This window comes from Poecilia reticulata, chromosome 16, assembly GCF_904066995.2.
Source record: "Poecilia reticulata chromosome 16, P_reticulata-male-v2, whole genome shotgun sequence".
Classification (NCBI taxonomy): domain Eukaryota; kingdom Metazoa; phylum Chordata; class Actinopteri; order Cyprinodontiformes; family Poeciliidae; genus Poecilia; species Poecilia reticulata.
Window position 1 is genome coordinate 12,186,275 of NC_088845.1, and position 23,179 is coordinate 12,209,453.

At 38.6% G+C, this 23,179-nt stretch overlaps 1 protein-coding gene across 9 annotated transcripts in view; it reads right to left on the bottom strand.

Moving 5' to 3' along the window:
• Nucleotides 1–1,628: 1,628 nt before the first annotated feature.
• The window catches only part of grik5 (glutamate receptor, ionotropic, kainate 5), a 138,663-nt gene continuing 117,112 nt past the window's right edge, over nucleotides 1,629–23,179 (bottom strand). For 2 of the 9 annotated variants that reach the window (XM_081616852.1, XM_081616853.1), the window contains 3 exons: nucleotides 19,250–19,378; nucleotides 17,681–17,847; nucleotides 12,471–13,524 (listed from right to left, as the gene is read on the bottom strand). In XM_081616852.1, coding sequence (XP_081472978.1) covers nucleotides 12,898–13,524; nucleotides 17,681–17,847; nucleotides 19,250–19,378 — 923 coding nt within the window. In that variant the 3' untranslated portion in view covers nucleotides 12,471–12,897. The other 7 variants (XM_081616857.1, XM_081616859.1, XM_081616861.1 and 4 more) reach the window with 7 other exon arrangements.

Below are 23,179 nucleotides of genomic sequence, written 5' to 3' on the forward strand. Positions count from 1 at the left end.
ATCATGAATATTCAGCCAACGACTGAATGCTATGCTACTATGGCCCAAAGTCTGATGAATGTTTCCAACATGTTGTGGAATCTATGCTGTGATAAATGAAGGCGGTTCATAAGGCAAAAGTGGGTCAAGTTTCTACTGGCAGGATTTCTTAACATGACCAATGAGTGTAAAAACTCCTCATGAATCATCTGTGAAGCGTTGTAGCATCAGAGAATGAGAAAAACTAATTTATAGAAAAATCTGACTATAGAAATGTTATTAATTTTTATACTATTGGCCATGGCACTCATACAGTCTCTACTTTGGGTTTTTTTAAACCAAAGATTAAATAAAAACACAGCTGAAAATCATTGTGGTTATATTTTAATAATCAGAGTTTTTTTTTTTTTTTTTTACTGGCTGGTTGAACAGTTGACTTCTTTCCCTTTGCAGTCATACTGATCTTGTAGCAAACGGCGCCAACATGTGGGATATTTGCCGTTTCCGCCTTTTAGAAAACTAGAGGAAATGAGCTCCTGTAATTGAGAAATCGAGAGACGAGGAAGCAACACCCTGATGAAGGCAAGATAACAGAACATCAGTGGGTGGAGAAGTCGCTTACCAAGTGATCTAATGGAGCTTCACCACATCTGGATATTTTTTTGCCTTTATGTGAAGTACAAACATTTACTTAAAAAGAAAACATTTCAAATGTTGTAAATATTTTACAGCAAAGCCGAAGCAGATATAACTCTGGATCTACTTTTTTAAAGCTCATTGTTTCGCTGCTGCGCAGTTTCATGGGTCACATCCTACACCGAGGTTGCCAGCTTGCAAATCTTTTCAAGTCAAATGGAAATGTGTTATCAGGTAACAATCTGCTACACTTTGCTCTCCAAACCTCGGCGTGGGTAATGTTTTCCACAAGCAGGTGTAATCATGAGGTTGGAGTTTAGCAATTAATCATCGATGAAGCATTTCTAGTCACGGCAATAATTAACCTTCTTGCGAGAATGACATTTAAAACGCAGCTTTTTATCAGTTAATACTGAATGATTAAGCAGAAAACTTGAATCTGTCTGTTTAAAATTTACATTTTTTTCCTACAAATAGCTGCTACCTGGAGTCTTTATGGGACAGTGACAATGAAAGAACTCACATTAACGCTCTAGTAGCGGCTTTATGGTCAACTGGTAGAAACTCCTTTGGCCTGATTGGATCAAAATGGAGATTTTTGGCCGTCTGACAAGATGTTGTGTTTGGTGGACATCAAACACGTTATCCCCACTGGGAATAATGGCATGATGCTGCCATTTGTGCTGGCAGCATCATGCCATGAGGATGCGTCTCGACAGCAGGCCCTGGACGACTTGCAAAGGTAGAAGGTCCAGATATGCTTGATTTTGTTGATCATGATTGATTTGTAAAAGCAATAAAAAGTCAGAAATCTAATGGAGTGATTACTTTTTATAAGTACAATTTATAACGCTACAAGAGCCACATTGGAACAATTTATCTTAGAAATTGCATATCAAAATAAAATGGTTGTCTGCATCTTTCTTCCAGACATGCACCGTATCTTAGGAGGCGTGATTAATGAAGTTATGCAATTAAGTAAAATAAAGAGAAAGATTCAACACTTTAAGTAATTATGTGATCATCTTAGAAAGACATTTTTATTTTGTTAAATGATGTAGATGTCTAAGTGAACAAAGAATCAGCATTATCATCATTTGGTCACCTGAGGTCACTGTTGCACTGAGGTTACTGTGCTGCCAGATAATGACAGAAATATTGCTACTCAATGTTTGTGCACATTCTTAGATTGAGAGAACGAATCTAGTTTCACTATGACTAGTGAGGATTGCCAAGTCAAATCTAGAGGAGTGTGAAATTTTTCAGTCCGTAAATGATTTTTATCTTCTGTGGCAGTTCAGTTTCCTGAAGGTTTTTCCGTTTCATTAGTCACATGCAGATTACAACTGATTTTATGAAAATCACAAGGTTTCTTTCCATCCAGCGTCGCGTTCATTTTTCACACATATCTTTCATTGAAGAGGTGAGAGTTGGACCGTGGTGCAAAGGATTCTCCAGACCATTCCCAAGATTCTCGATGAGGATAAGATCTGACCTCTTAATGTTGGTGAATCTAATCCTGACCAGCTCCAGCGTCTCCAAATCGTAGTGCTGCCTCCTCAGGCTGCTACATTACACACCAGGCATGATGGGTGCATCACTTCATCCGCCTCTTCTTGCCCTAATGGGCCCATCACTCTGGAAGAAGGTAAATTTGGATGCATCAGATCACATGACCTTCTTATGTCACTCAAAAGTCAAATCGAAATGATCTGTTACAAATGTAAGCCCCTTTATCTGGTTAACCTCACTGAGTAGTGGTTTTCTTATGACTACACATCTGTTCAGTAATAATCCCTCAAAGTCAGTCACACTGGGTTTGTGGGAATGCTCTTACTTTCACAGTTATCATTATAACATATTCCTTAGTTATACTATCCTGGTCACTGCCTTCATACCCAATTCTACTCGATTCGCATCTCCCTTCAGTGCTTGTCTGGGATTTCTCCCATTGAGCTTGATTTCTCCAGCTGAATTTCCACTTTGCCAATCAGTAAAAAGAAGGAGTTATTAACGAGGATGTTGATTTTCTGCGATGTTTTAGAATTGCACCGTAGGGTTGTAGTTTGGGAATGACAGCAGAGGAAGTGAACAGAGCCCTTTAGTCTGGGTTAGCAGAGCAAGATGAATGCATGAGACATTTTATTGCTGGCAAAGATGTCGTGACTCTACTCCCCGTGGGGTTGTTTACAGCACACACAATTCCCAGTTAGCTTCATCAAGCTGGCGTATTGCATACATCATGGCCTAATTTAGTGATTGGATAAAATCAGATCCAATGGCTTAAAACTTCAACACCTCCAGCACACAAACGTTTCTGAACAGTCAAGGTTCCAGATTTCTGTTCAAAGTAAAGCATTTCTGTGTGTCTTTTCACATGTTTTTTTTAAGAAATGAGAAGCTATTCAAGGCATCAGCTGGAGCTAAGCAACTTGTTGCCAGCTGAAAGACAGTTGCCTACGCAGTAACTATCAAATTGAAAGGTTATTTGCTCAGTTTTATTCAGGTGTCAATGTTTTTGGGGCCAGGTATGGTAGTCTTAAAAGATTTTTTGTGAAAAACCAACACATAATAGTGCACAAATAGAAAGTAGAAGGAATGGCTCATGCTTTTCAAGATTTTCTTTACAAATAAAGACCCAGAAAGCATAGCATGCATATGTATAAATGTTTATATATGAATGTTTGTATGAGTGTAAAGCTCAGGGATGATTTTGTTTAATATTTCTCATTAATAGATTGTAAACACGCCTACAGGGGAAATTAGACGGTAAGGTTTTGTAGTTTCAGCAGATCTAGTGTGATATTTCCAAGGTGTTTTTTAAGCTTTGGTTTCGCTTTGAGACTTTGTTTCCATACTACATGTTTTTAATTTTTGAAAAAAGGAAACAAGAACATCATTATTGGAAATGCGAGTAGAAATTATTCAGATTTTAACAGGATGGTTCGGGACAGCAGGATTTCTGCAGTAACTTCTGTGCATTCCCTGCTGCAACCTAGAAACAGAGACAGTGATAGTCGGTCTTTGGAAAACTCTGTTGGCATTGATTTCCCCTACATGGTGTGCACTGGTCTGTACCAATTTTACCCTGACTGCAAAAGTAACACATGCCCATGGTGGTTTGATGTTACAGTCATGTTTATGGGTGTTGCTGCCTAAGATTTCTGTGGTTTCTGAGAGACATTTCCTGAAGGTGTCACTTTTGTGGGTGTGAGACTGCTATGTCGGCACTACGCTGTCAAAACCCGGGTACAATGGTTTTTTTTGTTTTTGTTTTTTTTTCATTTAACTGTCCTCTGTTCTAAGCTTTATTTTCATTTTAGATTATAGACAAAAAGAGCGTATGAGAATGACCATTAAGCTTTATTTTTATGTTGCTTTCATTATGCTAGTTGATAAAGATCCTTTCTGTCTTATTACACATCGACTGTGGTTTTGTTTTGCAGAGAAATTCAAGTTTGAAATGAAAAGGAAGTTCCTTCAAGACTACAAAACACAATTTTGAGATACTTCAGCTTCACTTTGTTTGCCATATTATCCCAAAAACAGACGTATTTATAGATTGGAATCTGAAAAGGCCAAAAACATTTGGAATAGTTATGAAATAAATGTTTTGGGTAAATACTACAACTTTCTCCCCAGCAGACTGTATTACTGGAGAACAGTGAACTGTATAGTACTTTTTATGAATGTTTTATTCTGTAAGGTGTGCAGCTACTTGCCTTTTCTCTTGTCACGTTTACTTTTTTCAGTTTCTTTCTCTGTCCTCATAGCTCCAGGGTTTTATTCTTTCATCCATTGGTTTATCCCTTTTGTTCGCTGTAATAATGATTTAGTTTATTGATCTCGACAGGATTTTACTTTGGAAAAGTATTCACACAACTTGCTCTTTTCTACATTAAAATCAAAATTATTTTACAATGTTTACTTATATCATAGTGCCGCATCGAATGAAAGACAAACACTGAAGAGTGACGTGTCTTTGTACTCAGCCTGTCTGAGTCAATATTTTGTCAAATCCTCTCTGCAGTCGAAGCTGCTGATCTTTTGGCGAATCCATCAGGTTTGTAAATTAAGAAGTTAAAATGTTGCCCATTCTTATATTTTTAGAAAATACACCAAGCTTACTAAGATAGAAGATTAAAAGCAAATTTGAAGGTTTTTTTTCACAGATTCAGACTTTGATTCAAGGTAAAAACTTGATTTAATGATTTTAAGCTCTTGTAGGTTTGGTTGTACGCTTATGATTGCTGAACTGAAAGCTAAAAGGTGAACATTCGTCCTTCTCAGTCATGCCTTTTTTAGTCTTTCCATAGAAATACCCTTTGTTTCACTCCATCTATCTTCCCATAAATGTGACCAGTTTCTCTGCTCCTGCTAAAAAAGAAGCATGCAAGTTTATTTAATTGAGATTTTATGTATCAAACCAATGCAAAGTAGTTCACAGTGAAGCGGGAAGAGGAAGAAAAATATTACATTGTTTTCATTTGTGTAAGTGATTTTTTCCAAGTCAGTCAAATTTTAACATTTTGAGAGACTTCAAGTCTCTTATGACTAAAATAAACATTTATTTAATTAAATCCATTACGGGATTCATCAGGAGTCCAGTGTTGTACCGTTTGTCACATTTGATAATTGTCTGTCAATATTTCAAAAACTTATTAAATGTTACCTTTAATTCCAAATTCTGCATCAAGTCTTTTATGTGGAAATATAAAAATACATTTATGTTCCAAGAAAGATAATAAAAAAGGTTAAAACCTGTAAATTTTGATTCAATCCAAGATGATTTTAGGTTTTCATGTCTAAATTTATGTCGCACAGCTTGTGAAAGGCTAGAACACACAGCTTGCACTGTTTGGTTTAAAAAAATAGCGACATAAATAGATGTTTGTATAAATGTGAGACAGGTGCAAAACGTGACGTAGTTTAGTCAGCAGATTTTAATAAGAGTGGATGAAGATAGGTGGCAACTGTTTAGTGTGTTTTGGATAATGCAGCCATTTCCTAAAAGCAGAGGAAAAGTTTCGTCTCTGAATTAATTAAATTAAAGATTCATGTCCTGCTAACTATAAAAGATGGGGGTTTCTGCAGCGTAAAGTACTTGTCTTTTCCCTCATTACACTTAATTAGGCTCCAGTGTTCTGTACATGTGTAAAGACTGACTAGACTGGGACACATTCATATGCAATTATATACACAGACAACATATTTAATTAACTTTGTGTTTCTCAATAGGCCCGGATTTTAGATAAACATTTATGTGCTTATACAGAAAGCTCATAACCTTGTATAATAAATTGGCAGGGAAACTGAAATAATAATTAATGTTTAATCAGCAGCAGTTTGTTTGAATGATTTTTTTTCCCTGCATGTTTTTTGAGGTAAAATTGCAAGTTGTGACACAATCTTTAAGCCTCAAATACACTGGACATCAGCCAACAAACTAGCCAACAGCTAATCAGAGGTGAGACTTTCTTTTCTGTCTAGAGCCTCCAAGAAAAAAAGAATCAGACTCTTACTGCAGTCATAGTCTATTTGTCATCTTTACGACCGGCTGGGATTTGCACATCTAATGTCTGAATGTTCTATTCTTATTTATTGCAAAGTAGCTCAACCTTGGTGAAGAAAACCTCTGATAAGTTTTCTTCAGCTACATTAAAGATGAATGCAAGTTAATATAGTTCTGCTCTATTGGTGATAAGAGTAATCTCCTGCTAATCAGTGTGTCGTATGCTTTTCTGCTTGTTTTGATTACATCTGACTGGCGGTAATTTAAACAATCCTTTCTGATGACTTTTATGAGCAATCTACAGAAATTAATTTTCCAGCTGAAAAGCAAAGACATGACAGCTGGACTGTTTTAATATATTTTTTTAATCAAAAAAAAAACTCTGTATTTCTTTTATAGATTTGAACAACAGGGCAATTTCTCTGAATTGAACATCATAACAATCAAACATCTTCCCTCTTCAACCCGTCATCCACAATCACACAGCAGAGCCTCAAGTTTTTCAATAGGAATAATAACAATTTAATCAGAATATTTATCACTTTTAATAATCCATTTATCACTAGTATAGAAATATGAAAAAAACTACTAAAGAAAAGGAACATAAAAGTAAACAAATGTGATTTGTTTTTTTTGTTTGTTCGTCCAGTGGAGTCATCGAGCAAACGCCTCTTTTTGTTCATTTTGTGATCCCTCCCTTCCCTTCGGGATTCACACCAGCAACCTTTTCCCCCCATACACTGCAGCTCTAAAATACATCCAGCTGATGGTTTAAAGCTGTGAGTAACCAGCTGAATGGTTCTACTGTTTGTTGAAAACATTTAAGCTAAAGACATTAATAAAGCAAATCTAGGAATAAAGTTGCAAACATGAGGGCCAACCAGCGCGGTTTTACAATTCAGACAACAAAGAGAAGTGAGATACAGATACCGTGGATGAAAGAGTTTTTGATTGTTCACTGTGGCGACTCGAGGAAGCGTTTTAGCCCAGGTTTGCCTCGTCAGCATTCAGGACACAAAAGAAGCAGTAAACACAGATAAAGAGAAAAACATCGAAGCCGGCCCGCTTCCGCTGACACCGATCACTCAGAGAAACGCCATAACGTGAGCAAACAATGTTATCACTCATTATCTGCAGCACAAAGGTGTCAACGAATCATCTGCACAGCAAAATGAATAATTTGCAGTGATGCATTTTTCAGGAGGATTCCTAAAGGGGGGACTGGTGGTTCTGGCAGATCATCTCAAGCTCCGTTTCAGATTCAGTGTAAACACAGACGTACAACTATCACCTTCAACAGCCTCGGGAGTCGTGAAAAGCCTGAAGGCTTTAGCTGTTTGAACAGCTAACTGCCTCAGATCTCCTTTGTTTCAGGAGTGTTGAAACAAAGACTTGATCTCTCTCTGGGCTCCTCACCTGTCCATATCCTGCATATTGATGTTTCCGAGCAAAGCAGCAAAACAACTGCTTCCTAGAACTGAGGGTGAAATGTTCCCTATATTCCAGACCCTTAAAAATAATTGAAAAACCCCACAGAGGGAACAGCAGGAGGACCGGAAAATACATTAAAATGTTGCATCATTGTTGGTTGAATAACACAAAGACTTTTAGAAGTAGTCTGACTTTACAGGACTTCATACGAGCATTTAAACGGTGAGTCACAGGAAGGAAGGAATAGGTAGCAGGTTTCATAAAAGGTTAGATCATCCGCTTTAGAGAACACCAATAGAAGGACGTAAAACGGAAATGACGAGAGGTTACATGTTTATCAGGTTGTTTTTTATTTGTGATGAAGTATATGAGGCTAATCGTTTGTTTACGCTTAATTAGAAAAAAATATCTGGAGCAACAGAGGAACAGAGGTGGTTTTACATAGATGGAGTACGTTTTAATTCATATCAGCTCGAAAATCGATATTTTTCCTCCATATTTTTTTTCTGTTTTATCTTTTACCTGCATAAGATTAGCAAGCAAATCTTAAGATCAGAAATTGAAAAAGACCCCATCAGTTGTCAAGTAATTTATTAAGAGAAAAAAAGTCTACTCACACCGAGCCGGCCTTGTGTGAAAAAATAATTGCCCACCTTGTTAAATCATGAATTACCCACATTTTCAGACAGCTGAGTGCTGCGTCGTAAGGCACACCTAGGCTTTAAATAGAACCTGTCAAAAAATGAAGCAGGCTAAAAGTTTCTAAAAAGCAAAATTTAATGCCTGGGTTTAAATAAACGAAAACGAAGTCTCTGACATCAGTCTGGTCAAAAAACAGTTTCTAAGAATTTGAGACTCCTGTGAACTAAAGTTGAGAGCCTCTTTTTAAAATGGAGAAAACATTGAACAGTGGTTAACCTTCCTAAGAGTGAGAGGTCAATCAAAATTACTCCAAGTACACATCAGTGAGTCATCAGAAACTACCCAGAATAACATCAAACGCTCTGCGGACCTCACTCGCCTCAGGTCAGCGGATGAATCAACAACAAGAAAGAAACCGACTTCAGGTCGTCCTTTCAAAAGCCAGCAGTAATTTGCAAACATTTTCCAGGACACGATCCTTTTTGCACCCACAAAGGAAGTACGCTGCCTCACCTCTACGCGCGTCACATCACAGGAGTCCTTGTTACCACATGTGAAATTTAATAGCAGGAAAAAACTAATCTTTCAATATTTACTTTTGACAAAAATTTTCTGGTGGCTGAAAAACTGATACCCTTTGCAACAGGAACAAGATTGAAGATGTAATAGTCATATGCTTACATCATGATTTATGGTTATTACTCTATATCTAATAGATCATGAAACTTAAATTTGTTGTTGTATTTAGTGTCATATTTAAACTTTGACCTCTTTAGAAAGTCTCTGCGTTTACCTCCATCTTGCAGCCTCATAACTCTCATAAATGTAGCAACATTAACTCAAGAAATTAAAATCCATGCTCAAAGAAATTAGACTTCTTTAATTAGTAATTACTTTTTTGGTAAGGATAATGTTTGTATGTGTGTCTGTGGCATCAGTATTATAGAAAATATAGTAAGAAGGATTTTTTTTATGTCTGGTTTTCTGGTAAAGTTTTTGACAAATGTCTGTTAAATTTTGAGAAAATTAAATGCAAATCAAATCTGGAGAAGCTGATAAAAGAAAAGAAAAATGCTGACATTGCAGTTGTTCAGGTTAACAAGAGCAAACTTTGGTCTTTTAATCATCCAGACATTAATTTCCATCAGATCCTCCATCATTTGTCGACAATCGATGTAAATATATGTAAATATTTATGCCTCATACAGATTTAACCTAAAACTGATCTCAGCTATTTGCAGTTTTAATGCAAAAAGTTTCGTTTAGGTGACTAAGCAGCTCAGACTCTTCCTCATGTTTCACGCAAAAACTACAAGAGCAACCTAAAACAGCTGTGAGCTGCAGCTTTTAGCAGATGTTACTAAAGTGCAGGTAATGATATATTAATGAGGACAACTTTCAGGAGCAGAACAAATCCACTGGTAAAAAAAAAGCCTTTAAAGTGACTCTGAATGCAGTCATGTATTAAAAATAGATCCTTTTGAGTTTTAAAAAAATCACTCTAGTCTTGAGTGTTTCTTAAACAGAAACAAACACAAACTGATATTTAAATATATATATATATATATATATATATATATATATATATATATATAATTTTTTTTTTTTTACGTTTATCTGGTGTAAATAAGGTTGAAATGAGTTTCTGACAACTCATTAGCAGTGACCTTCAATGTGTAGTGATTTAATTGAAAGGGGGGAAAAGACAAAAACCCACCAGTGCATTCCCTTTAAGGACCCTGCCTATATATAGATCAACCACAACATTAAAGTCAAATGGATGAAGTAAATGACATCGATCTCCTCATTATAGTGCAACGTTCTGCTGGGAAATGTTTGGTCCCTGCAGTGTTGGTGGAGATGGGACATTGACACAAACACAGACTCCAGCAGACTAAGCATTGTCCCGGCTGGATGACGCCCCTCTAACACACTCCGATGGCTCAAAGAGCCGAAGAAAGCGTTTCCACAGCAGTCTGCAGGCGTTCAGGATGAAAACGGCAGATTCATGAAAACTCGATTTTTAACACAGAAAACCCGAAACACCTGCAGCCAGCTGAGTCCTGTGGACAATCAGCTGGATCAGGACTGTTCTGGCATCTGGAGGCAACAATAGGAAGATTATCATGACGATGTTTTTACTCGTTTTAAATTAGTCATAATCGCACACTGCCCGATTTAGAAAAATCCAACCTTTAAAATGTTTCCCAACCCTCTTTTAAACATTAATAATAACACCTGGGAGAGCTGATTGGCTTATAGATCAACCTTAGCACCATCATAAAGCCTAAAGGCAGCTAAAAAAAAGGATATCATTATTTTAAGAAAGGCTTTAGTTACATTTACTGTGGACTCCAACCAAACTGTGGTTTAATATTCACCTATTTGTGATTTTTCTATGGAATCTGAATCCAATTTATGTGTGGAAAAATGTTCCTATTCACACATTTTTGTAGAGCATAAATTAAACATATCTGAAAGAAGATGCAGATTAGGGAGCTGCGATGTCTTTGTGTAATGCTACTTGACACGCTATTGGCTGGCTAATTAGCCAATCCAGGAATGCCGTTTATTTTCCTTGGCGCCTCCAAGAGCGGAGATGAGGAAGACTTTGGAGGTTAGCTTCCCTTGTAGGGTTAAGAGGATTTCCCATCGCAATAAAATGTTAATTTCATTTGAATGCTTTTGACTCATCTTTACCAGGGTTATGATTAAATTGAGCAGAGATTTCAAACTGCCTTTATTGACGTTTGAGGCCGCTGACATAAATTAATATTTAGAGACATGTTCAAAATCATTAGCAAGTTTCCTGAATGAGTCCCTCGCCACAGAGGGGACTAATTAGACGATCAAAAGCTTGAAACACTATTGACGCGGCTGAGTTGAGTCCATCGCTCTGGCAGGAGTTGCTAATGTGGACGGCCAAGTTAGCGTGTTGAACAGTAAGCAGTGCTGCAGCCTGCTGGCACGTTAACAAGGCCCTTAAAAGATGCCCAGAATTAATAGATCAGGACAGTCGTAATGATGGGAGAAGTTGAGGGACACGTTTCTCATTTTAATTTAAGGGTGTCAGTTTTACTCCATCGTTTTATTTCTCTGCGCCGTTTCCCTGCGTCGCCTGGTCCGTCTCATCTACGCCATTTAAACAAAGGCAAGAAAAAGTAAAGGTTCATCGAATGTTACTCAGGATAATGAGGGAGATTAATTTCACACTTCAAAGGTTCTTGGTTGCTCTCTCTTCTCTTTTTGGAGCCGTCTGATTATCTAACATCTGCAGAAGGATTTTGATGTTGAACACATGGTTCATTTAGAGCAGTTAGGGACAGACTTACAAGACGCACATGTATTACACACACGCACACGCACACACACACACACACACACACACACACACACACACACACACACACACACACTGTAAAGAAAGGGAGACGCACACTTTTCTGTGCCTGTGTTTGCAGCACAGTGGTTTTATAAAAAGTGTGCACACTCCTAGTTAAATTCTAAGATTTAAAAAATTTAGATAGCGATGAATAAATTTCCAAATATTCCCTCCCAACTTTAATGTGACATACAATATATCTTGTTCAAATTACATAAAAACCAAACAGATCTGCTGCTAATCATGTTGCATTAGTGTTTGCATAAAGGTAATCTGATGTTTGTTTGTTTTAGATACATTTTGAGTGAATTTCAGCACCCAGTTTTCTTTTATGGGAATCTATTAGCATCTCACATCTTTACCTAAAGATCCTGAAAGATTCTCCAAATCTGCAGTAACCTTACAAAACAACCGTATTTCCATCTGGCCAACACGGAAAGGTCTTTATCTTGCAGGTTTTGAGTCAAGGCATACCAATATTTGAAAATGTCTATAATTTAATTGACGTGGACAAATACCTGATCTCCATTTGAGGAAACGTGGCAACAGAAGACAAATGGGGGAGCAAAACGTTTGCAACAAGCTTGAGTTCTCATCTTAAATATTAGTATTAGACTAGAAGTGCACAGTTGACGCAGCCAGGCTATTGTCACCTGGATAAATGTCACATTATGGATGGAGAAAGTTTGGAAACGACTCATTGCAGTCTAAATTTTAACAGGAGTGTGTAAACTTTGTAGCTTTTAGCTGCTGCATGACGCCATGAATGGTTTCATCAGACTTTCACAGCATCATCCAAAGAGCAGCTTCAGGGCTCAGGGAGGGACACAAAAGTGCTGGAAAAATTAGCCGTTGTCAATTCACTTAGAATGTTACAGTCCACCAAAATGTTACACATAGTCTGTATTTATTCCCACTTAGAACAATGGTAACAAACAAAGACAACAAAAGAAAAAAACAGTAAATAATTCTCTGGAAGTCTTTTTTTTTTTTTTGTTGCTGTTTTTAAGCCTCCAGTTCGGCTTCAGTTTTACCAAAAGGGCGAGTTAGCCTCCGGCAGAGTCTCTGGAAAAGAAACCCAGAACTTCGTAGTCTGAAGGAGACGCGAGAGGAGAGAAAATCATCCGTCAGGAAAATGCAGCTCCTCTCAGATTTGTCCAAAATTTCCTTCTGAGCCAAAAACAGCAGCCTAATATTTGACCATCACAAAGTCGGTTCTGTATCTGTACGCCTCAGGGTGAACCGGAGAAACTTACAGTTTGTGTTCCTCCACCTCCTCACCCATTCCTCCGAGTCTCCCACCCACCCAGCGCTCCTACACTCCCTCTTGGTCTCCCAGCAGGTCCGTGTTGTTGCTGCTCTGTGGGGGGGCGGGGACGCGGCGAGGTGACGGAGGCGGAGAGCTGTGGCGCTGCTGCCGCCTCGGACTGGCCCCCCCTCCGCCCTCACTGTCTGTGTTGGATGAGGACGGCGGTGGGGGTGGAGGTAGCCGCGGCAGCGGGGCGGAGGAGGGCGGTATCCTTGTGGACGCCGACCCCAAACAGCTACCGGACCTCAGGCTCTGGATCCTTCTGCACTCCTGGCAGATCCTCACGTGGCTGCAGCTGCGGGCGGGCAGCATCACAGGCGTGGGGGCCGGCGGAGGCGGGGTGGTGTTCGCTCCGAGCGGATCATCTAGGATCCTTTGGGGCCCGGGGCCCAGATCGGGCAGTCCTGTCCCTCCCGCCCCACCGGTCAGGGGGCCGGCGCCGCTGTACAGCTTCCCGTTGCTGAGCCGCATCTCCCGGACCAGGCGCAGCGGACGGGGCGCTCCGAGCGCGATGCGGGTCGGGTGTCGCAGCGCCGCCGAGCTGCTCAGGGGTCGTCTGCGGCGCATGCGGGAGCTCTTCTTACAGGAGACGGCGTTTCTGAACTCGGTGATCATCTCTTGACAGACAGACACCTGGTGGAGAAAAAGGAAGGGAGGAGGAAAGAAGGGAAGAAGGGAAGGAGAAGGGAGCAAAGGAAGGGGAGGTGCCACAGACACAAAGTAGGCAGGCAGCACAACAGGACAGTGGTAAGGCAATACAGAAATAAAGCAGAAGAAAAACAATAATATTTAAAGGAAAAACAAAAAGGAGCTCAAAAAGAAGGAGGCGGCACCAAAGCAGAAAAACACACAGTGGGTGTAGCAAACAGAGGAGTTGCAGGTGAGGCAAAATCACACAACAACAAACGGAGAGATGTTTTAAAACAGGAACAAAGAGGCGATGGGGAGGACGTGGAGATGGATAGAGATGGGAGGATAGCAAAGAGAGTTATTACAATCTAAACACGCAGAACACCAAAATGTTCTGTAGAATATGAACACTTCATTATGAAACGACGAACAAACAGGCAGCCGGCAAACTCAGGTGGACATAAACAAATCTCACAAGGACAGACACCGATCCCATCCACAGATCTCTTTCATCCTTCAAACGTCACGACTGCTGTTATTTGAACACACGACAAACAAAATGTATTTACATACAGCTGCATCTCTGTAACTTAGTAGGTCATTAACAAGTCAATTTATCCCAGTAATCCAATTCAAAAAGCGAAACATGGATTAGTTAAGCGCTGAACTTTCTTCTAACAGGGGGTGTGGATAATGTTTACGATTAAACACCAGAGATGTTTTTGAAGATTTTATTTGTCTTAATTCTGATCTTAATTAACTAATGTAAAACCCCAAAGATCAACAAAGAGGATTTGTTTTAATATAATGTTATAAATGATCATATTACAGACAAAATCATGGAAAAGACAGCCAATTTAACAAATGTTGGGCTGAGAGTCACAAGGGTTTAAGTCCCACAGCATCATTACCACAGGACAGAATCTGAGCCTATTAATGGAAAGCTAAGTGGAAGGAAAAAGCTTTACAGAAAAAAAAAGTGTACAGGGATAACTCCAGCCTCAAGAGGATTGTGAAGCTAAGCCCAGTGAAGAGGGTGTTGAAATTCACAAGGTGCAGATGGCAGCTGGAGCCGGAGCTTAAAAACCATCACACACATCCAGACCTGAGGCTTTAACTGCGTTATGCAGCTTGTCAACCACAAAGTCAGAAGCTTCTTACTTTGACTAAGGAGAAAAATTCAAACTGCTCACTGGTCCAAAGTCTTCTTTACAGAATAAATTGAATTTTGCACTTTTTACTTGCAGTGATTTGGGGAGCCGTGGCACCTGCTTGTGTTGCTCCAGTTTGTTTTAACAACTTAGCAGAAACACGATAATTGTGAAGTCAGTGGTAAGAAAAAAATAAATATTTAACGTAGAAAGCTTTGATTTTAAAAGTCTTTGTATAAGTTTACTGTACATGTTTCCAGGTCTATATTTAGAGTTGTAGAAGTACTGGAAACATGAGATCAGCAAGTTGGAAGAAGTTTGATGTTGGACTTTTCATCACAGTGAGAGGAGACTCTGGAAGTGGACATGCTCAGCAGAGGAATCACGTTTCATATAAACGAACTTGGCTGGTTTCTAACCAGCTTCATGAGCCAACGCCTGCCTCGCTGCCACAGAGGGACGAGCCATTAGCTGCGGCTGAAATGCCTGATACTTTAGTCTGCAGAGCTACTAAGGATATATTTTGCACTGTTGATTCTGTTCATGACAAACTGAGCTTTTATAAGAACCACAACCCAAAACATGTGAAGCTGCAGCTTCACCCAGCTGGTACTTAATAAGCTAAATGTAGCTGTGGAGACTGGAGCAATAATAATTACTGTTTATGTAATTGAAAAACACTGAAAATGCTTAGCTGAGGAGATATTAGGGGTGTTCAAAGTGTGGCCCGGGGATCCATTTGTGGCCCTTGGAGTGACTTTGTGCAGCTATCAACTTGAAATTCAAAATTGCTGGTGTAGATGCAGATTTTTTATTTTTAATCAGGGTAAAATTATAACAAACAATTTTCTTACAACAAAAAACAGAAAATACAAAGTATTTGCTTTTTTATAAATAGAACCACGTTTGTGTAGAAACTTTTTACTGAAAGTTGCTGTACCTCAATAAGTTCATTTAATTTATAAAACAGCATTTCGAAAAGTGTTTTGAAAAAAAGTAACTAAAATCTTTTTTCTTTTAACAGAATAAATTTGTTCAATCAAACCCAAAAGAAAAACTGGATAAAATTTATTTTATTTTTAAGCTTTGGATCCATAATAAATTACATTCATTTTCTACAAAAAAAAAAACAACAACTTTATTGCTCGATTTCAGTTTAACATTTCCCATTTGCAAATTCTTTTGACACTTCAGCTTTTGACAAAAAGTATGGCCTCCCATGTTTTATTCAGTACTTTACTAATAAAGAACATATTTTATTCCCCTTATCCATCTCCACATGCTCTGATCAGGGGGCAGCTCTGTTTGGGGGGGGCAGCTCTGATTGGGGGGCAGTTGGGGGGGCAGCTCTGATCGGGGGTGGCAGCTCTGATCGGGTGGGGCAGCTTTGATCGGGGGGGCAGCTCTATTAGGGGTGGGCAGCTCTGATTGGGGGGCAGCTCTGATTGGGGTGGGCAGTTCTGTTTGGGGGGGAGGGCAGCTTTGTTTGGGGGGGAGCAGCTCTGATCGGCGGGCAGCTCCACCGTGCAGCAGAGGGTGGCAGGAAGCTCTGCACTTACAGATGTTACACAACAGGTGCTTTGTGTAGGACTACCTCATAATTACACCAAATTATGAAAGTAAATAAATAAAACTATGCCTGTAGATAAAAGCAAATGGTGCACACAAACATTTTCTCAAAGTCCCAAAGAGTTTCCCGTCACTGATCTCTAGGTTTTTGTTTATTCAGTTGGAAAAAATGAAAACTTAATGTCTCAATAAGTTTTAGTCTGTTTTCATTTGCACAGCAACTTTTTGGATTAGATTTGTTTTCTTCACACAGCAGAGGGAAACCGACTGGTGGATCTGGTACTTGTGATGTCACAATTAAATACCATGGTTACAGTGGACCGGATTGGCCAGAAAACCAGAATAATCAAAACCCCATAGAGTATCTATGGAGTGATAATCAGAATAGTCATCAGACCCAACAATACAGATGAGCACATTACATAGTTTTTTTTTTGTTGCTTTACGCGATTAAAATGGCTGAATTCCCTCATCAGGATGTCATTCAGGGCTGCAGAGGCCTGCTAATCATTTTTCATTTATGTGGTTGGAGAAGAGATGCATCTAAAAGCTGCAGAATAGCAGCTGTTGCGGATTGGACGTTTGGTAGAGAAACTGTCATATTTTCATAAAATGAAAAGCAATTATCAAAGTTAACATCGTAAATTCTTGACGTCTCTTTGTGTACGGCGAATTTCTGAGCTATGAGAATTTCACTTTTTGAGTTGAAATAATGAAATAGGCTTTAAAATTATTCCACTTGTTTGGACTGTTATAAATCATTGCGATGCACCTGTACACACCACGGACAGTTACTGTTTTCCAAAAAATATGAAAAGGTCATGTGCTCACATAAACAGAAACAGTACTCGTTCTTGGAGAACAGACACTGATGGCCGGATGAGAGGGGGTGCGCGTGTTTCAGAGAGATAGAAGAAGACGCACAGTGAGATGGGTGAGAAGTAATCCAATAATGGAAACGAAGAATACCAGCGTACATGTGAGGCATGTAAAAGAAGATACATCATGACATTTAATGCCAGGGGAAAAAAAGATCACTCTACTTGTTTAAGCAAGCAAATATTGGCATTTCTCAATATTGCTTATCCGATTTATTAGATTTAGCTCACAAACACTTGCTGCCACATTGTTAAACACCAAACTCACAGGGCACATCGACACAAACACAGGCAAGACCATGCTGCATATTTTTTTCTGCTTGTATTCTTTCCAGTCCAGAGTTGCACACTTGTACATTCCTTTCATAATATCAGCTCATAACACTGAAATGTTAGAGAGCACACACGAAGACGAACAAATAAAAACAGAAGCGGAAATATAAAATCTGGCCACTTCTTGCACACAACACAACACGACACACACACACACACACACACACACACACACACACAAACAGAAAACATAATCAAAAGGGCTGGCAGGATGCCATGGGAACCTACTGGGGTGTGTCTGTGGGGTCGGCGAGGGCAGGTATGGGGGCATACCTCATCAGTCTCTGCCGAGCGGCGCGTCGACCACACAAACTCCATAATAGCCACAAACACGGCGATGATGAGGCCGCAGATCAGCACCACGAAGATGCCCCCAATGTTTTCCATGCCCAGACCTGCAGCGGGCCACAGGAAACGCATCGTGTTCAGGTTTCATTCCTTTTCCTTTAGAGCAATTGTGTTTGTTACTGAATTTTTATTCCACTTGAGTCTGCAGAGGTGAGCTTCGTTTATTCCAGAGAGCTACTTTTCTCCAACTTGCTAATATCGGTCTGCATAAATAAACACTTATTGAGTTTTCAGATCATTCTATGAACGCTGCACTAAAAGAAAAGGTTTCACATCCAAACAGTTGTTTATTTAATCATTTTGTTCCTTAAATTCAACATTTTAATGAAATCATTATTAATAAAATGGTTTTAAGACAAAAAAATTAGAACTCAATTAATTAATTGTCAGGTTCACCGTCAAGCCTTTTGCCTTCAGTATAAAAGACAACAGCAGCACTTACTTGTTCAAGGACGTATCTGGACTAACCTTTGATTTCAACACAACAAAATTAGAGTCATAATTCACATTTTGCTTAAAATTGAAAAACAGTGACATGTTTTTTATTAATTATGCTGAGGAGTCATAAAATGCTCAAATCTAATGTACAATTTAACTTCATTTGCTGTATTTTTTTGAAGAACATGCATTAAAAATATTTTAGATTTATTTGGTTCTGCTTCTGATCCAAAACACTCTTACAAAATATGACAGACTGACGTGACCTTTAGTTAACAAAAACTCCTCAAATCTATTTTATTTTATTATTACTCATAGGAGTCACACAGTTAAGAGATTCACTGTTTGATTTTCTCAAATGGTCTGATTGATGCATTTCCAAGCTTTTCACTCATAGCCATAACTTAAGATACCTGAAGAATATTTCGCAAACTGATTTATGAAAGAAAGTTTTTTGTTTTTAACAGATTATACAATTACTGTCATAAAATGGGAACAGTTTCATAATCTGCCGTTTCTGCTTTTATAACCTCTACACATAATAACAGGCAATCTGCAGGAGGGGGAATGAGTCTGACAGAAAATGCTGTCATCTCGCGTTACACAACATGTGCAATCATATTTTTGGAGCTTGACCCACACTTGGCACCAAAACTCTAGATTTCCAAGCCCCTGCAGCTTCACTCACCAGCACTGTTCCTACAAGATATGTCGGCAAGTCTTACTTGTCTCAACTTTATATAAAAGCTTTTATGTGAGCAGATACTTGTATCCTATTTTTACCAAACGGATACGTTTAAGGGATAAAAACTCTTTTTGCACTGGGGCGGTGGGACTTTAAACACAAACTCGTGCACACTACCTGAGACAAACAATTTAGATTAGTCTGCTGTCCCTATACAGCGACATCAGGACAGACATCAGCCATTAGCTGCAGTCTAGCAGAGAGTGAGGAAGCCATTAGTGGGGACATTAGAGAGGATGAGGCAGCAGAGAAGAAAGGCAGCTCACCCTTGGCACGGTGGTCCTCCTCTTTGGGACACTGGCCTCCGTCCCACCACCCCCTCTTCAGGATCTCCAGCCTGTTATTCTCATGCAGCTGGAGGATGGCCTGCGTGATCTCTTCTCTGAATGGAGATCCTGGCAGAAGACAAAGAGGCAAGATAAGAGCCAGCACTGGAAAGGTGCAGCACCAGGATCAGGGGCTATTTTGGTAAAGGAGAAAAAAAACAAAACATGAAACGATAGCAGACATATGAGTAAAACACAGAGCATAGCTGCATCCAGCTTTGAAGTGAATACAAGTGATCTTGTGGTAAGTAGACAGAGAAGATTAGAGAGATAAACAACGAGATTAAATCCAGAGGCAGAGACAGTGGTACAGCTGCAGCTCAAGTAGAAATCAAAGAGTGTTATGAGACGCATCCACAAGAGCTGAGTGGGGGGATTTAAAGGGTAAATGTTCTAAAAATTGCGAGTATTAAGCCATGAATACATAAAAGTTGACTGTAAGGAGCAGATAAATCTCTTTATGAAAAAGCTGCCAGCTGTTTCAGCAGATTAACAGTGAGTACCGTTAGGATGAGCAAAGTCAAAACTGCTTAGAAATGAAAACAAACAGAATTCAACGTTTGAATTCGACCTTCTTTAAAGCAAAAAACTAAACGCAGAGTTGTGACGTTACTTTGGATTATTTGCTCAAGCATCGCCTTCTGACAGTGAATGCTCCATATAATCAATAAACCTAAGCAGGATCTCCGCTTTAGTTATTATTCCCTTTAATACTTTTAGACAACAACAAAGATCCCATCAAGTCTTTAGTCCTACGCTGAAACTTCCTGTCTACTGTTTCCTTCAGAAAAACATAAATGCTTCTCCTTCTTTTCTTTCGTTCTGTTTCATATCCCTCTTTTCTCTCCCCTGATCCATAGCAGAAAGTCCAGCCAAGACTGGGCCTTCATTAAAACAGACCGATGAATCGGTGACACAACCACCATGGGCTAAACAGTGAAAAAGGCTTTAATAGACCCAGGCACGAGTTGAAAAGCAATTAACTTCCTTTTCATTACTTCCACTTCAAATACTTTCTAATCCCATAGATAAAAACTAAATCAACACAAGCCTTTTTTTCCCCTTAAGATCTAATCACACAAATCAACCAAAAGTACACGTGTCTGTTTAGCATATCTGATCTCAAGCGAATGTTTCAGCTTTTCTTGCAGGCAATGGCTTTTTAATCCCGCTCCTCTTTCGCTTTGTTGGTAAAGTTTACACTGCGAGATGTGAGATTAATCCCCGTCAGGCACGTTTTGCAACACTGTGCCCTTTCTTGGAAATGTTCAGTCACTGTGCCACTTCCTCTGCAGCTGTTCACCGGTTCTGCAGATCGTTCCTCACTCCATTTCTCAGAGAGTTCACTGGGGCTATAGGTGACCTACTTTACTCTCAACTGTAAATAGCTCCTGGAATAATGACTGAGTCCTGGGCTGATTCAAGACAGCAACAGTTCATAACTTCTCTAAGGAAATGCAACACTGAGGTATGTCACAGAGAACGTCACCCTGGGATTGCACAAAACACAAGACGTCCCTGCGGAGCTGGCATTGAAACTCTGACGATCCGTCCTGCTGCATTTATCATCTTATTCACTATTGCAGTAGGTCTAAAAAGTTTACACATCCCTGTTAAAATGTCAGTTTTCTGTGATGCATATAAATGCCGATTATCTCAGGAACTTTTCAATCTGTAATCAGAGCCATAAACACTAAAATCTTTTTGGTGGAATAATATTAAGAATGTGGTTGCACAGAATGTCATTTCTATTGTTCAGAATGAAAGACCAGATCCAAATCCAGGTAAAAAAAAAAAAAACAGGTTTCAGCACATCCCCTAACTTTTAAAGTGCCTGTGATAAACCCAGTTCATTATATGTTCATTTTCTTTCTGTATTCACATTCACAGTTTTCTGTTCCTTCCCGTCTGTAGTGTCATTGTTCTGTTCTCAAGCAATTTTACCACCTTATAAAAGAGCTCCGCAACTGTGACAGACAGCCTGTGATTAGGTTTCCTGGGGTCTCGACTCTGTTTGGCACTATAAGCTTCAACCTTTCATATCTGAATCCAAATAAGAATGAAATGAGTTTAATGAAGAAATACAGAGAAAACTGAAAAAAAGACATTTAAAACAAAGACTGGAAGTAGGCTTTACATTAGTTCACTTCTTTAATTTGTATGCTCATGTACTTAACAACCCAGATGTTTTTCCTTGTTTATATATTGAATTATAGGTATATATGATCATAAAATGATCAAACCTTACGTGTAGTTTCTTTTGTTTGGAGATTGTTTTGTGAAGATTTTTATTTTAATTACATAACTTGCATATTAATTCCACTACTAGTCCAGGTGTTCGCTAGTCAGTTCTTCAAAAACATATTTTAAACCTCGACCAAAATGAAATATATAGAAGAGACAGGCAGATAGATAAGATAACCACATTTCATTGTATTAAGACCAGTAGCAAACTGCTACTTTTTATATCCAACACATCCTGAACAAAAATTACTTAGTCAAATTATTCAAGGGAAAAATTTAATTCACGTGCCCAAGATAATAAACAAACCATTTCACTACAATCAAAAATAGATATTTCTTTTTGTCTATATTTATTTTAAATGTAAAAGCCTACAGTAAATTCCTAAAATAAAATGATTTTTACAACTTCAAAGTTTTTAATTTAAAGTGCTAATTGTCTGCAATCTCCATACAGATACAGCAGGGTTACAAAGCACAGAGTTTCAAGGTTATGTGGTATTAAATTGACCAATAATTTCAATAACTTATTGACGTGTCACCAGTCTAATCAGAGACATAACGGCTGTATCAGCTGTGACCTTTAAGCCCCAGACGGGTCCGTAGAGGAAAAAATACAAAAGCCTATTGTAGCCTTTGAAGCCTGAAAAACCACTTAATCCTTATTGACGATGTTTTATGCTTCTTTTTCAAAAATCTTTAAGAGGCTCACACACTCATTAATTCATAACCACGTCTTGATCAGTCCGTTTCCTTTCAGACAGTTTTTAAGTTGTTGATGTTTTATATTCCACCGTTTTATTTCTGAAAGCATATTGACATTAGGATATAAAATCTGATCTACTGAATGTAATAAGAAGCTAAATCTGCCTGTTAGGGGAGACAAAGATTATGATTCTTACTGGAGCCATTGAACACAAACTCCAGTATAATAAGGATAAGAAAACCTGTCATTCTAAAGTGCTTTTTTATAGACCTTATATTATAGTTTAGTGTTTTTTTTCCATCCCCTCTGAGTTGCAGGGCAGCTTCCTGCAGAAACATTCAGTCTAAACCATGTAACAGATTACAAATGTTAATTGTTTCTTCACTTTTACAGTAATATTGATATGAATCACATTTTGTTTAATTAGTGTATGCTACACATACAGATAAAACGGCTTGAAATATAAATGCAGACTGATTAATGCTAAATTACCTTTACTGCAGTTCTCAAACAGTGCATTTTGGAGATTTAAGTTACCTGGTATGTTCTCTTGTCTTTCCCATTTAGAGAGAGACTAATAGAAATAGGCTTCATGTCGTACTAAACTCTCCGGAAAGCAAAAAAAATAAAAAATAGTGGGTTACTAAAGAAAAGTACCATAAAAGTCTAATCAATAAAGTAAAATATGTTTCTGCTACTTTTAATTCATAGGAATTACCAATAGTTAAGTTTTCTGTAAATAAAAAAATCCATAAGCAGGTTCTTTCATTTATGTATTCATTGCATGCTGTGATACATAGATGTTGATCTATAAATTAATAGATATCAAACCCACATCCAAAAAAAAAAAAAATCAGTGCAGTGTAAGATAAACATTGCTCATTTGTTCTGTTATTTGCATTTTTACTTTTGTCATACAATTA